Source organism: Megalopta genalis, chromosome 13, assembly GCF_051020955.1.
Source record: "Megalopta genalis isolate 19385.01 chromosome 13, iyMegGena1_principal, whole genome shotgun sequence".
Taxonomy (NCBI): domain Eukaryota; kingdom Metazoa; phylum Arthropoda; class Insecta; order Hymenoptera; family Halictidae; genus Megalopta; species Megalopta genalis.
Genome location: NC_135025.1, coordinates 6,968,498 through 6,984,936, shown reverse-complemented (window position 1 = coordinate 6,984,936; position 16,439 = coordinate 6,968,498). Strand labels below are relative to the sequence as shown.

The window sequence follows — 16,439 nt, the reverse complement described above, 5'->3', positions numbered from 1 at the left end:
ATAAATATTAATTATTAGTTAAGGTTATTTCAATCCATACAATAAACAATAAACAACAGTGAAAACTTTAGAAGAATTTTAAGATACTGTTATATTCTTTATATTCTTAAAGTCGTCATCAATTATTAATAGCCATAAATATTAATTATTAGTTAAGATTATTTCAATCCACACAATAAACAACAAAGAACAGTGAAAACTTCAGAAGAATTTGAAGATACTATTATATACTTTGCAACTGATTTTACATCCACTACTAATAAACTAATATTTACCCTCTACCATCTAAAAAAAGAAATCCAACTCGTCTAGTCCAATTAAAAAAAAAATCTGTACCGTTTCAAAAGGTGTACTTTCGTGACTCGTCGTCCATAAACTTGAAATCGATGAAAGTCAGATCGACAACAATAGAAAAAAATCGAATTGTTAAGAAAATGTCACGGCGTATTTGCGAACAATTTCGCCGAATAACCCAAGCATCCACCTCAGCATCGCGAAGGGGGTGATCACCAGCTCGGCCGAAATCTCGCCCCGCGTCTGTCCCACCCCCATGGGCGAGCGTCGGTTGATCGGTCGACCCCCTTCGCCATTCAATGAACCAGAGGCCATCTTCAGCGACACGGTTAGCGCAGCGCCGGCGGCCCACACCGGTCCTCGTCCGTTTTCTATTCTAATTCCGATGCTATTCTAGTCCGCGAACGGTGGCCAATGGGCTACGTCCGCCACCGAGCCCTCCTCGCCTCTCCTCCCCGGCATCCCCCTCCGCACCCCCTGGCCTAGTGTCAACCGCAGTCGTTCTCGAGGCATCGCGTGCGCCAGATTATCCGGCTACATCCTCCTTTTGTCAGACGCGCGATCGGCGACAGTGCGTTCACCATCGGGACCAAGGATAACCGAGGCGAAAGGACCGCCGATCGACCGTGGATCGACCCTTTGAACTGGTCCACCGGGTCCACGTCGAGTCTACGCGGAGCCTAGATCGCGCCTAGACCGAGCCCAGAGCGACCCCGAAGAGGACACTCGATCCAAATCGTCGGCGAGCTCGAGGAGATCGCTCGACACTCGCGGACTTCGGCCCCGAAGAGGGGCGAAGCAGTGGTCAGAGTGAAAGAGGACACCCCGAGGAAGATCCTGAGGACGACACACGGTGGCTTCGAGGACCTGATCGAGGAGGATGCAGTGGCGCCGACAGCGAAGGGTCACCCACGTGATCGGCTCGTCCAATCACGTTCTACTTTTAGCTAGGTACCAAGACGGTACGGAACCTTGAAGAAGAGGCTGCCTCCTGAATCGTAGAGCGGGCTTATAAGGGCTTTTCTATATACCGTTGCTTTCTGTTTAACGCAGTCGTTGTGGCCGGTTTAGAGCGTTTTATAGATCGTTTGATGCTTGGTAGATATAAGGCTAGCGTAGATCATCTGTGCTGTCCGAGAACGGAATTTGGGACCGCGCGGCCTTCGATTGGTCGCCGCTGTCGCGATCGGCTATGGCGACAAGACTGTCTGCTCTGTCGAAGCACTTTTTTGCCTCCTCTTGCTTCGTCTCTGTTTCTTGAGGTTTTATCTGTCGTCTTTCGATGGCCCATTCAAGGTCAATCAGCGACTGGTGAACGTTTTTCGAGGGCGAACGAGACCGATAACTTCGTGCGTAATCGAACTGTTTGGACTGATACGATGCAACAACTTCGACGGAAATTGTTTGGAAGGCAATTGACGAGCGCCTTTTGCATGCGGCTCGGTTAATAGAGAGCTTGTTAATAATTATAACTGATAGTTATCGATAAGGAAGAATTTTTTCGATCATTTGCAATCGTTATTTGTAAGCAAAACGGTTATGAACGGAAAATGTCGTCGCAGATTGTGGTCAATGCTCTGAACTTACATAATAATGTTGACTTTTTCCATTAAAAACATCAAATGTCTCTTGCGTTTGGTCTCTGAATAAAAGTGAAAATAGGCTAGAACCGACCACAGTTGATGATAGTTCAAGTCTTTTGCATTCGAAACATCCTACTGAAATTCAATTTATTCGAATATATCATACTAAGAATGAATTTGAAGAATTAGTCAAAGATTAGGGTATCTCGTCGCATGGAATCATATAACCTAACGTTTTAATAGTTAATGAAGTGTTCGGATACTTCTCTGAATTTTTGTCCGCTAAGATCTTCATTTACAGATCTAACTTTCATTCGATAGTTATGATTTAATTGCTTATCGTTTAGTATCGGTGTTTTTATCGATGTTTGGATTTTTATTTGACCCTTTCTGAGAAATGGGAGATTTTTGAGGTGATTTGAAGCAATTTTTTCCTTTACAAAATTTTTCTCCGCGGCTCCGTTTACGAGTTATTAACGAAAAACACTGATCAATGAGAGATCGCGTACGGCCGACGCCCCGCCCTCGCGACCAGCGTCGCTGCGTCAGACGGCCGGCGCGACGCGGCATTGGCCGCAAGGGCGGAGCGCCGGCCGCACTCGTTCTCCCATTGGTCACTGTTTTTCGCTAATAACTCCTGAACGAAGCCGCGGATTGCATTTTCGCAAAGGAAAAAGTTGCTTGAAATGACTTCAGGAATCACTCCTTCCGAGTGTTAATATAATTATCGAACATCATGTAGAGAAACTGCCGCGTCTACTAAAAATACTTCAACAAAACACGTTTAAACAATTGATAAATGTGATTATAAATAATGCTAAACTACTTAGTTCTATCTTTCCCAAAGATATGTTCCATCTTTGCCGTTCGAGTGTCGAAACAGTGTCGAGAAGATCGATGAGCAACTGCCTTAGTGAATCTGAAACAAAGTCGTCCGAACAATAGTTTCGAAGTCGACAACATGATCCAACTAGTTAGCCTCGCTTTCTGTTTGACCAACGGACAGCCCGTTGCCGAACGGCTGGCAGGAAGGGAAAATGTTAGACAGTAATTCAAGAGTTCCGTCATTAAGCGTCAGTCTTGTCGGCAGTGAACAGTGTACGCATGAACAGAGCGTAACGCGTGTCATTAAAGTCGACGCGGGCATCTTTGAGTGCTTTATCTCCGATGTTGTTCGTTGGCAGTGTGTAACGAGGGGGATCTCTAGCAAGGGGAAGATTTATATTTCGGTACAATATTATGTAGTCGTTAATGCGCAAGCCTTGACAGCTACGATCATCGGTCACGCGCATTTTGAGCACATTTTAGAGGATAATGAAAGTGCTATATGTACGTGTGTACAGTCACGAACAAAAGTATTCGCTGTGTGCCTTTTTAACCCTCGGTGTACGGGGTCACTTGTGATGTATGGTAATGGGGTCTTTCGTGACCCGTACTAATATTTCATTAATACATGCTTGCGGCCGCTTCATCCCCCTCCCCACCCTTGTTCCACTACTAACACACACGCAGCTTCGTCTCTGTCGATAAAATAGGAAGGTCACTGGAGACCCCGTTACCGGAACGCGAGGGTTAATTACGGTGACCCGTTAATGATTGTTGTAGCGACTCCTGTTGAATACTGTTTTTCAGAATATAGTAAAGTCTTCTTAATTGACGCTCAGATTGCGCATAAAAATGGAGAAATTGGGAAGAGAAGATACGATTATTTGAACTTTGCGGCTCGTTTTCATAGTTGTTGACAGTCGGTAACTATGAAAACGAGCCGCACTTTTGTGCGAATTAGGGCGAAATTACTGTATTTGGCTCGAATTATTATAATGTATTAGTAATATAATAATTATTATAATTATAATTATAATATTATATTATAGTAAATATCATATATTATATATAATTATAATAATATAATAATAATAATAGTATATTATTATTATATATAATATATTAATGTGTAATAATATAATAATAATAATAGTATATTATTATTATATATAATATATTAATGTGTAATAATATATAATAATAATATATTATTATATATATATAATATTATAATATAATAATTAGTAATATATAGTTACCGATTGGCAGCAATTATAATCGTATCTCCTCTCCCCAAATTGTCCATTTTCGTGTACAAGCTGAGGGTCAATTAGGGAGACATTACTATGTCGCTAAAACGTAAATCACCGTCTCCATGACTAATTGTACATTGAACTTTAAATAGCTATAAATAATAACGCAATATCGTAACAACGACAATGTTGGATGCGATATCAGAGCAAAATGATAAATATTTGAGCAATGCAATAAACATTTCCAGCAGCATGTTCGAAGATTACAGTCTCTAGAAGAGACTTGTTCGAGTACACCGATGATCGTATAAGCTGATTACTGCACTTATGAGTTCTGTTTTCGTAGATTACTTCACCAAAATCGACGTAAACTAACAAAATAAAATACATTATACAAGGACACGGATAAATAAAATAGAAACTTAAACAAGTAAAATCGATCAGAAAACATATTCTTCGCGAAACATGCTGCACTAATATAACAGAGTTATGATAACAGAATGCGTTTTTGGGAATTCGCATGCAAACTTTAATTCAATGAATAATAAATAAAATAAAATAAAATAAATTTAATTAATTATATCATTAATTATCTTTGGCATAATAATTTTTGAAAAATTGAACCTGTTAAACAAGAAGAAATACAAACGATTTATTGCATTTGTGCACTATCATTTTTCATTGCACTTCGGCTATATATAAGAGTTATATATATAAGAGTTTTGTGTTTATTATATATATAATAATATAATATAATATAATAAATATATAATATAAAATATAATAATATAATATAATATAAATATAATATAAATATAAAATATAATATATAATATAATATATATATATATTATATTATATTATATTCTTATTACTCAAAAATAAATACAAAACTCTTATTTGTCGAAATGAAAGCAGTTGTGGTCGTGATCGGTGCGTTAGTTAACAGGTTAATCGGATGCGCGGACCTCGTTGATGCGGAATTCGGTTTCAAGAAACTCGATTCGGAAGGTCTGTTCACCACGGGGATTAACCTAATTGGATTTGCGTGCGCTTGAATCCGTTTTGTATTTGAAATTGCCGGAAAGAGATAATTGGAAAAGCCGTTCACCGGAAAATGGAAAACCTCGCGGCGGAAGAACGACGTTTCCAATGTTTACCCACGAAATTTTCCAATCACGCCCAGTTCTCTGTGCTCTCTCAACATGATCAAACAATATTTAAAAATTATCAACGCAGTTGTCACTGCAATATTGCAACGTTGATAGGAACGATGGATCGTTTAATGCTATACTATACGATTTTTACGTAACTTCCCACTTTCACAACTTAAAAGCAAAATATCAACTGGTGTCAGCGTTTCTCTGTGTTTAGAAAATCTGTGAATGCTCCAATTGCATAGATATTCGACAAAACATTAAAAATCATCCGAAGAGTTTAGAAATTCATTTACGTTACTTGCAGCATATTAATTGTTAAGAAAAGAAATCTAGTTCTAAGAAAGATCTATTTTGCATCTGCTGCAACTGTTTTCAACATTTTTGCAACATTTCTCGTTGACACAGAAAATTGTCAAGCATTTCTTTTCCGAAGCGAATGCCAAGAAACGAGTTCCCTCGCGATTTGAGATTGTAAAAAGTATCAAAAATACTGCCGAAATTCCGCGGACGAAAAATTATCGCGAATTCAGCACCCCGCAGCCGTTACTTTCGGAAAGCAGCTTTCCAGTTCGAACGTTTCCCCGATCCGCCGCGAGGCAATGCGCCTAATCCAGAATCCGGAAGTGCATCTCTCAGCGATTGGCCATTCAATTGGAAAATATCAGCGGGATCTGTCGAGCGGTTTGCTCTCGTGTTCGCCTTATCGGTATCAGGTGTCGGGTATTACCAGCGGTGTTCCATTAACAACGATCCGACAGGAAAAGCGTTTGATTCGCGGTAGCAGCGTGTGTATGCTCGTGTGACGAATTCCTCTGTAACGCGACTCGCCGCTTGAATTATGTTCTTATCTCGGAAATGTTCGCGCCGTCTCTCCCACGACCGTTCCCGCGCGTGTCGATGGCGGTGCGGCGAAACAGCCGCGAAAGTTGCAGCTACGAAACGCCGGAATGAGCTTTTGTTATCCGTCCAACGTTATCCGTTTTCGTCGCGACAAATCCGAGACGATACTGTCCCTATAGATCTCGCGATTCTAAGAACCGCGACTGTGGACACCGCATCGGTTTGCTAATTCCGCTGGCTATCCTCGGATCTCGCACAAATTCTCCAAATAGTTGCCCCCCCCCCTCTGAGATCAGGATGATTCTTTGACTAAGTAGTTTCATTTGAAGCATTTACTCGAAGCATTTATTTGAAATATTTGCTTGAACCACTTACTTGAATTATTTACTTGAATTATTTGCTTGAACCATTTACTTGTACCACGTTCATTTGAAGCATTTACTTGAAGCATTTATTTGAACTATTTGCTTGAACTATTTACTTGAATCATTTATTTGAGTTATTTACTTGAACCATTTACTTGAACTATTTGCTTGAACCATTTACTTGTACCACGTTCATTTGAAGCATTTACTTGAAGCATTTATTTGAACTATTTGCTTGAACCATTTACTTGAATCATTTACTTCAAATATTTACTTGAACCATTTACTTGAACTATTTGCTTGAACTATTTACTTGAACCATTTACTTGTACCACGTTCATTTGAAGCATTTACTTGAAGCATTTATTTGAACTATTTGCTTGAACCATTTACTTGAATCATTTACTTCAAATATTTACTTGAATCATTTACTTGAACTATTTGCTTGAACCTTTACTTGAACTGTTCATTTTCAGTATTTACTTGAAGAATTTACTTGAACTATTTACTTGAACCATTTACTCGAAGCGTTTACTCGAATAATTTACTTGAAGCATTTCTTTCTACTCTTCATTTCAACCCCTTTGCTTTGACCCCTCAGTTTCTACTTCAACGAGTTACTTCAGGCATTCGCTTTAATCCTTTGCTCGAATGCTTCTCTCGAATCCATTAGGTTAAGCGTTAGCTGTCACTCTTTATTTTAACCCTTCTCTTGAACCCCTCCTCACTTTCAACTTTTACTTTGCTCAATTCTTTAACCAATTACTTTAGTGTTATGCCTCAGTCCTTAACTCGCACCTTTTGACTTAATCCTTTGCTTTAACCGTATTCCTTCGATTTTCACATTACGCATTCTTTCTTTTTAACTATTTTCTTTATTGTTTCACTTCAATCCTTTGCTTTAACCCTTTGCTCAATTATTTTAGTTATTTACTTCAACCTTTTACTTCAACATTTTACTTCAATCCTTTGCTTTAATCATTTGCTTTAACCACCAATCTTTAATTTTCCCATTGGTCAATTTCTTTGGTCATTTACTGTAACGTTTTACTTTAACCCTTTGCTTTAATCGGTTGCTTTAACATTTTGTATCAGCCCTTTACCTTTAACTTTCACTTTGCTTAAATACTTGAATCCTTTAATTTGGTATTTTGCTTTAATCCTTAACATTCACCTTCAAATTTCACTTGATTCACTTTTTTTTTAACCATTTACTCGATTCTTTTACTTCAATTCTTTGTTTCTATCCTTTGCTGAAGCCCTTCGCCTTAATTATAATGCTTCAATCATTTAGTTTTACCCTTTGCTTGAATCGCTTGCTTCAACCCTTTGCTTTTACCGTTTGCTTTAATCCTTTGCTTTATTTCTTCGCTTTAATACTCGTCTTCAAGCGTTCGCTTCAGCCACTTGCATTCACTCGGCGCGTTCACCTTTAGTTACGACCACCCTTCGCTTTGGCCCTTTGTTTGTACACTTCATTTTAATCCTTTGCTTCCACGCTCGTCTTCAAACCGCTGTTTCGAACCATTCTTTCAGTCTTACGGTTTAAGCCTTTCCCTATAACCCTTCATGATAACCCTTCGAAAGGTTTCAAACAAGTCATTCTGGTTGTTTTTGTAATTCCAAAGAAAATTTTGTAATTCCAAAAAAAAAATTCGATTTAGTTAAATGGTTTTATAGGTAACGTACGAGGAATTAGTTACTGCTATACGTTTTCATCGTTCCTGCAAACGCACAGCAAAAATTGAGGAACCCAGCAGGGTTAACGATGTCAGGAAATAATTTCGATCAGTTTCGTTGTCAGACTCGGTACTCTTAGAGACAAGGATGTATTCGCAGGTGAAAATTTGTCCCGACAGTTACGAAGTTAATATGCGAGCTCGTTAGATCCTTTCCAGTACTAACTCAATCTCGACGAGCTGAGAAGTTTGACGAAAATCTTGAATGAATGCAAATGGGATTCCTGTCGCTATTGTTCGACTACACTCGGCGAATTCTATCGAACGTTTCTTGCAACAATTATACTCTAACATTTTAATTATCATTAAAGACTTACATACGCGAATAAAGCATTAATTAAAAAATAAATTACTAATTAAAAATTCACTATTAACTACCGAGACAATCTAGGAAGCTTTAAAATGCCTTCAATTAATTACAATTAAAAGTGTATTCACACCTCGTTATGCCAGTTAATAATTTTCGAGAAAAGTCTAGATCCTGTTTAATTTTATTTCTGTTCAACAATATTTTTCTTAATCATTCTCAATCCTTCTGTAACATTTCTCCAACCGTTATAGTTAAACTGTGAATCTTGATGTAAAATAAAAATATTCTGTCTGATTAATTCTCTAAACAATGTTAATAAATTGACAATCCTCATGGCTATATTCTTCGAATAATTTTGCTGTCTTATTTCATCCGTTTCTTTCATAGAATCACAAAATTCTTTTAAATTCTGGTACAGTAAATTCTCCCTAATTGATGCATAGGTTCTACACAAAAATGGATAATTTGGAATACGATTATTCGAGCTCGTTTTTATAGTTGTTGCCAATCGGTAGCTATATGTTGCTAATTATTGTATTATAATAATATTATATAATAATAATACAATAACGATTATAATATTATATTATTTTGAATATTCTAATAACATCATATATATTATAATATATATTATATTATAATAGCTATATGTTACTAATTATTGTATTATAATAATATTATATAATAATAATACAATAACGATTAAAATATTATATTATTTTGAATATTCTAATAACATCATATATATTATAATATATATTATATTATAATAGCTATATGTTACTAATTATTGTATTATAATAATATTATATAATAATAATACAATAACGATTATAATATTATATTATTTTGAATATTCTAATAACATCATATTATACTATAATATATATTATATTATAATTATATAATATTATTAATATATTATAATTATAATGATTATTATAATATCATATTATAATATATTATATAATACATCATAAAATAATCAGAGCATAAATTAGAGAGAATTCACTGTAATCATTAGTCGTTTCACAAAGCCTAAAATAACAATCAAATTCGAACTACCAATTAGGAAACCCTTGATACCAAAGACAGGCTATAAAAATAAAAGTCTAAAAAAACTGTGAGTGTCGTAGATGCATAAAGACCGCCGAGCCGAATAAAAATCCCGCAATAATCTGATAAAAATCTGCGACTCTGTTAACAGATCCGCCGGGCGAGGAGGACGAAGAGGAAGGATTAAGGAGTTCGCACAATTTCGATCGTCACAGGCAGGACGGCTACAAACCCTGGAGAAATGCGAACGGCGGCACCAACGGATACAATGGCGCCGGATCACGTTCCCACAGAGACGAGTCAGCAGGGTCGCCGTCGCAGCCGAAGACAAACTTCAACGAGGACGAGTACATGCGGATCGCCACGCCCCGGCAGGACATGCTGTTCAAGAAGGGCTACTTCTCGAAGAAGAAGCTCTGGGCAGGGAACGCCAGCACGAGCGCGACACCATCGACCACCGAGAGCCAATCTGCTTCGCATTCCACCGCAGGTAGAGGTATAGGTAGACGCGCAACGTATTTCATCGAGTTTCTCTCCCTTTTGTCACCCTTCTCTTGGCCTTCCACGACCTTGCAACTGCACGCTGGTCTCTTCCCGGAAGATTTTCGCGAAGAAAGATCTGTCAAGTTGGCGCCTGAGAAGCGACGAATTTTTAAAGGAATAGCGAAGACCTCGGACAAATCAAAATATAATAAATATAATAAAAATACGAGTCGAAAAGAAATGGATGAAAATGTGAGCCGATTGCTTCGACACGCTTCTTCCACGTATTTGTTACAATTTATACGAATATCTCACTTCTGATGGGCAATTGTACCTTGCAGCCTTGCAAGCTACACGTTGCAAGCCATTTATGGAACTTTGAAGGGACGATACTAACTGCGATATTACGTGGTTCGAGGAGACAGTGTGCTCTTGCAGATTTTATGTCGCCATCGCCTGGCTGAATCCTTAGGCATGGGGCTCGGATCGCCACAGAGAAAGGAACGGGTCCCTTCTGACCCACATGCTTGTCTCAAACTGTTCATTGTTCGAGCAGAATCCTTAACGAGAAATCATTCCCTCGTCTTTTATAATCGTCGTGAGCTTCGACTAAACGTATGTCTCGTTTAATATTCTTCTATAAATAAGTATTCTCCTATTATGTACTCTTTTACACACTCTCTCTCTCCCTCATAGAAAGATTTGGAAAAACTCAACCGGATTCGAATCCGTTGAAAGACAATTTATGAACTTCTCCATTAAGATTTCAGCGGACTAACAAAATGCAGCTACGGTACAATGAAGCGAATCCGGTTTTCCAAAATCGGAATAGGAAGGACTGTGAATTTTTCAGCAGAAGTTCCATTAATTTGTGAACTAAAATAAGGGGAATCATGCGGGTACCATTTTTATCCCGTTATGCCCCATTCGTGTTCCTTTAAACGAGGACAACCGAGCATCTCTGTTATTTATGGTCGCATAAAAGAGCTCTGTGGAACAGAGATCCATTTGTTTCGCGTACAGCACGTTTTAAGGTCACTTATTAGCGAAAGTTTGGCCATCGATCACTCTTCTAAAAGTCCACGCGTTTTTATATCACTCGACGAGGTTCCTAAACGTATACTGACAAAGTTTGAACATTAAAACCTGGGACACCCTGTACAGACAAACCATAATGACAATTATGTGTTTACGTTGTAATAATTCTAATGACAACGACCATGTTACGGTCATCATTCAGCAACTCAATTACTACCAATTACAATCTAAATCAAAGGCAAACAATAATTCCAAAGAAAACGCCTTCAAAAATAATTTCAAAAATCGAAAATATATACTTAAAACATTGTCATACGCACGATGGCCAAAGACATTGACTTCCTCGTCGTTATACTTCAATCATGTGACCATACGAAGTACTGGACGATACTTAACACGTTCCGTGCCACGTGTACCATCGATGGTACACGCTTGCATGTTTACTTAGTGAACTGAACAAATTGTTTACAAGAAATTTAGAACCGAAGAATCAATTTCCACCGCAAGAATGGGCGTTGATAAGTTTTTGTTACGTTGTTATGTGTACGAGAATGAATAATTGCACGTAATACATCAAGTTTTAGTAAAATATCAAAGTGTGAAGATTCGAGTAAAAAAAGCTCGGCACGGAACGTGTTAAACGATTAATTAGTACAGTCGATAACAGAAAACTCGTGCCAAATAAACATCGCAAAATCTGAGAAGAAATCAACCCTTAGAATCGTTCGAAATAAATATAATCGTGTGTGAATTTCATCTCGTCGACTAATCAACGAAATTGCCGCATACACAGCATAAGCCTGGAGTCACCGTGGCATGTGAATAACATTCTCGGGACGAAGTCGGCCGAGATCTTGGTACATTTTCTGCTTCTTGGTTGACGCAGACGGCAGCGAAACGACCGAGGACCAGCAGCTATTGGACAGGGACTGCGGAAACGGTGAGAATCCGCCGGTGGTGGAGCCCAGGGCGCAATTAGGCTACGGGACGTTTTACGACCACGCGAGCGGTTACTATTACGAGTACCCGGTGATGTTGTTCGGTCCTGCGCCGGTACCAGCGCCGGTCGGGCCGAGTGTCCTAGCAGCCGTGCCCTGCGAGCCGGTGCCCCTGAGGCCGATCGAATGGATCAATCCCGCGTTCGTGCACAAATTGGCCGATCAGCCGTACTGCATGATGAACTACCAGGTGAGCAGCAAAATTCGCCAATTTATGCCAGCGAGCTCGCGCATCGAATCGATGGATCTCCAAGCAAAGATTCGCTTATCATGCACGCTCTGCTTTAAGCCTTTCCGGTTCACTGATCCGCGGTGTACACGGCGCGTCGGCCACGATATTAGAAGGCTATCAAACTACAAAAATAGCGCCGTCAATGAAGGCGAATTAAAGCGATCTACCGGGGTGTTGCCATAATTACTCTTAAAAATAGAAACCGGAGAACCCCTTCGCGGCTTCTGTTCAACTCTCGCGTGGCAACGAATCGTTTCGACTGTGCATTCGTCGACAATTTGTTAACATTTTCCAACGAGAAAATTCTTAGAATCTAGTGCAACGTATGCGCTTCCCGCATAAGTGGTTCGTTTGAGAACGCAGACCCTCCGGTGCTTCCAGTTGAAACTATTTCTAAAAGTCGTTTCTTTGCAGGTGCGTTGAAAGCTAGTCCGACGGATAGTTGCTAACAAATATGTGCTGGAAAGTTGCAGACGGGCGCGGAGAGCGCGGCCATGGTGCGAGAGGAGCACGAAACGAGCGAGGTGCCCGTGGAGAACACGAACGGCACGTGCAACGAGAGCGGTACCGGTACCGGAAGCGCCAGCTGCAGCGGAAGCGTGGTCGGCGAAGGCGACGAGCAGCCGGCCGAGGCTGCCGCCTCCAAGGAGAACCAGACGGACAGTGATCTCCAGGCGGAGGAACAGGTGGAGGAGTTGTACATGGACGAGCAATACGTGGAAGATCAATGCATGGTGAACGGGATGGTCGACGGGCCGTACTTGAAGCCGGTGCTGATGCAGCAGCCCGTGCACGTGTCGCACGTGATACCGGCGGTGCCGCAACCGTACATGTACCCGGGCCACTACATGTTCGGCCCGCCCTTGGTCAACGTGAATGGTTAGTTGATTGAAACCGTAGCGGGCACCGTGAAAATCCTCGACAGTTACCTTTTTTTTTTATCTTCTTCTCCGCCCTTTCTGTCTTGCCCCCATGGGGCTATCTCCTCTCGACTACCCTAAGAGAGAGAGGGAGAGAGGGACCTTGTGTCTCCGGCTCTCCTCCCGTAGCTTTCGTTCTGTTCACGGACAGATGGACGGAACAACGGACGGACAAAGCGAAGGTTCTTTTCTTGCGGCTAAGAGAATCTGCGCAAAAGCGAACCACGGGGAGGGAGCAGTGCATCGCAACGTTGCGCAATCCGCCACTCTTTGCGGTCGATGCCGGCGACCCGACCTGCCGGAGCCTGCGATCCATTTTGGATCGCAGACTCCAGGCCGTATCGATGCGTTTTCGGTGACCTGCGCCTTCACGCGCTCATCGAACGCCTGACGAATTGCGTATATTGATCTAGAACGTCCCGCGACGCTTGCCAGCCGACCAGGCTACGGTGCGACCCTTCAGGAATATTATGCGTGATCCTTCTTAATGGCGGCTGATCCTTCTTAACTTCTAGTTTTTGCTACCACTCGCATTGATCTCTGGCTCGAATCACTGTCCTTTGTAGTACTCTTTCTGAAGAAGCGGTTTCATTCAAGAAATTGTTATACTGAGATAATAAGTATATGTAGCAAAACAGAGTCGCATGGCCTTCCAAGCGATGCGACAACAGAGATTATTATTGTGCGATCGGAGAAGAATACAACGTTGCAACGGCAACGCGGAATAACAAAGTAATTAATTAGAGACGCGCGGCATCGTTGACCGACGAGTATCAAAGTCCTGGCGAGAGACGAGACAATCCGGTTGATTGATAAGCGCCCAAATGTTTAAGAAATGTCGGAAGTGCTCTCTTGGGGGTTACGTAACGTATAATTTAATTCGCGGGTACGTGAGAACCCGCGTCGGCCGCCAAGAAGTTATATTTAACGGAGGACGAAAGACTCACAAAGTAGCGGATGATGTACTGCGAGCCTTGGATGCGTCTAATGCTCCTTCCCCGCTGCACTGCCGTCAGTTTAGCAGTTAGTACGTTTGATTGTACCTGTTTCTAATGTTAAACGAGAACAGTGTCGGTCGGATGCGCGGCCAGGGGAAAGGGATTTGCCCAGATTCACGACTGCTGTCCCGTCCATCGGCATCATTGCTGTTTTATTACCGACGTGCCTCTACCACATGCAAGGTAAAAGGTAATAATTCAAAGAGACGCGCCTCGCTTTAGACACGATCGCGGGAGGACCGGGACCATTGATACAAGCCACTTTGAACCATTTCTGGTTCACTGGCAGGGACATGCGGGGAGTGCCCAAGCGTCGACTCGTGGCTGCGATTTAGTGTACATTTATGAATGAAAGGGACAGCACTGTCCACTATTTTATCTTATTACGCTCTGCATCTCATAATTAATGCTTAAAAGATTTCGGTTTTTATACGTTGCAGCTAATGTAATAATAATGAATGAAGTGTGCCATATTTGAGATTGCACTGAAGAACGATGTTTTTTAAGAAGGGATAAACTTTATTCTGTAAAAAAGAACGAACAGAATAATATTAATATATATATATATTAATATATATATTAATATATAATATTAATATAATAATATAATGTTAACTTTGTAATGCGTGGGTTCACCCCTAATTTCGATGAGTTCAATTATTGGTTTTTGCATACTTCCAGTCAGACTATGTAAAGTAAAACTGACGACCTATACAGGAAAAACGACTTTTACAGGCTTAGTTTTATAGTTATGAAACACTATCGAATCACTGGTTTGTTACTTTTTTTTTTATTTCAGAGTAGACATAATCTTCATTCATTATTGTATTAATTCCTATGTATAAAAATTCAAATTTGTTGTGGATGGTTTTATAGTTACGAGACACAATGTATTGAAAAAGGAATTCTATATTTCGTGGGTCAGTATTCGTTGTGGTGAAGACTAAAGAGCACTTAAGAAAATAATTTTTCCTATTCTGGATACTACATTGGGGTGAGATTAAAGAAAGTATAATGTTCAACCCTTAACTGGGTTTATTGACTTGAAAGGAAATGTACAAATATGTGTAATATCCTTGCTATATCCTAGAAAGTGCTTAATTTGTCATATCTAGCAAATGGTTTATGGAACTTAAGGAAGTAAGGAAGTGCAGCATTTATTTTATGTAGCAAATAGTTTATGCTAAAGCAGTAATGCTATTCGTTATGGTCTCCTTTCCCATGCAGAAATTTAAACTACAGTAACAATCATAACAGCTGTCCACCCTGTTCTTATAATCAACATATTGTGAAGCAAGATAAACAGCTATTATGATCTAGTTTTTAGAAGAAGCCTCACAATGCCTGTCTTAATTTTATAATGAAACAATGCATAAGTTCATGTACTCATTTGAAGGATCAAGTTCAAAAAAAAAAGAAAACTGAAAGGAGGCAAGAAAGTCTTCTTTCCAAAAATACATGAAAACCATAGTGGATTGATATTTATGGTCCGATGATCCAACGATCGTAGCTAAAGTCAAGAGTCTATACACGCTCGATGTATGTGTCTGCATACGTCTAATATCTGAATCATTTCTCACCATAATTCCAATCTATGTTATCTCGACGTAACTCTCCACAGCAGCACGGCTCGCACGTTGCACAGGAAAAAAAGGCGTTTCACCTAGAGGTACATTGACTCATAACGATCACGAGGACGCTGCTGCTCCATCGACATTTAATGTTAGAGATATGTTCCGGCCGGTGCCGATGGGCGTCGAGAGTGAATTTGGCAGAGCACCGTGTCTCCAAATAGAACCGGTTCGAAATAGCACCACCGCTGTCCGAGCTGTTCTCCAACTAATAGAGGTGTAAGCCTGAAAAAGCCAAGTTCAGTCTAGGCGCCCTTCGACGCTGCCATACTCGTTACCGTTTCCGAGGTCGACCCGGTGGTACCTGGTCGGGTATCCGGAGGCACCCTATTTTTAGTCGTCACTGTTCACCAAACCGGTACGCACGATTTCGCCTGGAGATGTAACGCAAAGTATTTCTACTGTCCAAGGTGTTACCATACAGGGAGGGCCCATGATCAGAACCACGAACGTGGCAGTTATGTCGGCGGCCTGTGCCAAACGAAGGAAGAAGAAAAAGAGAAGAAAGCAGAGACTTGCTGCGGTAAATATCAGAGTTCAGTTCTACGAGTTGAACGGCGACCACCCGACGTGTCTCAGGGGTCAACGGTCGGATATCTTCCGGGTGATCTATTGCAATATAGTCAACTTAACGGATTTGTCTTTGTCAGATTCAAAACGCGGAGGTCAGCGTTCTCCTTTAGAGGATCCTTAATTCAGCATCGCGATGAAAAA

At 40.4% G+C, this 16,439-nt stretch overlaps 1 protein-coding gene across 6 annotated transcripts in view; it reads left to right on the top strand.

The window, feature by feature from the left end:
* Window positions 1-16,439, top strand: part of LOC117224104 (uncharacterized) — a 92,759-nt gene that overhangs the window by 71,184 nt on the left and 5,136 nt on the right. For 2 of the 6 annotated variants that reach the window (XM_033476790.2, XM_033476789.2), the window contains exons 2-6: window positions 849-1,256; window positions 9,577-9,921; window positions 11,833-12,134; window positions 12,644-13,055; window positions 16,136-16,248. In XM_033476790.2, coding sequence (XP_033332681.2) covers window positions 1,175-1,256; window positions 9,577-9,921; window positions 11,833-12,134; window positions 12,644-13,055; window positions 16,136-16,248 — 1,254 coding nt within the window. In that variant the 5' untranslated portion in view covers window positions 849-1,174. Of the gene's footprint in view, window positions 1-726; window positions 1,257-9,576; window positions 9,922-11,832; window positions 12,135-12,643; window positions 13,056-16,135; window positions 16,249-16,439 lie in introns of those variants that run through there. The other 4 variants (XM_033476793.2, XM_033476791.2, XM_076525842.1 and 1 more) reach the window with 4 other exon arrangements.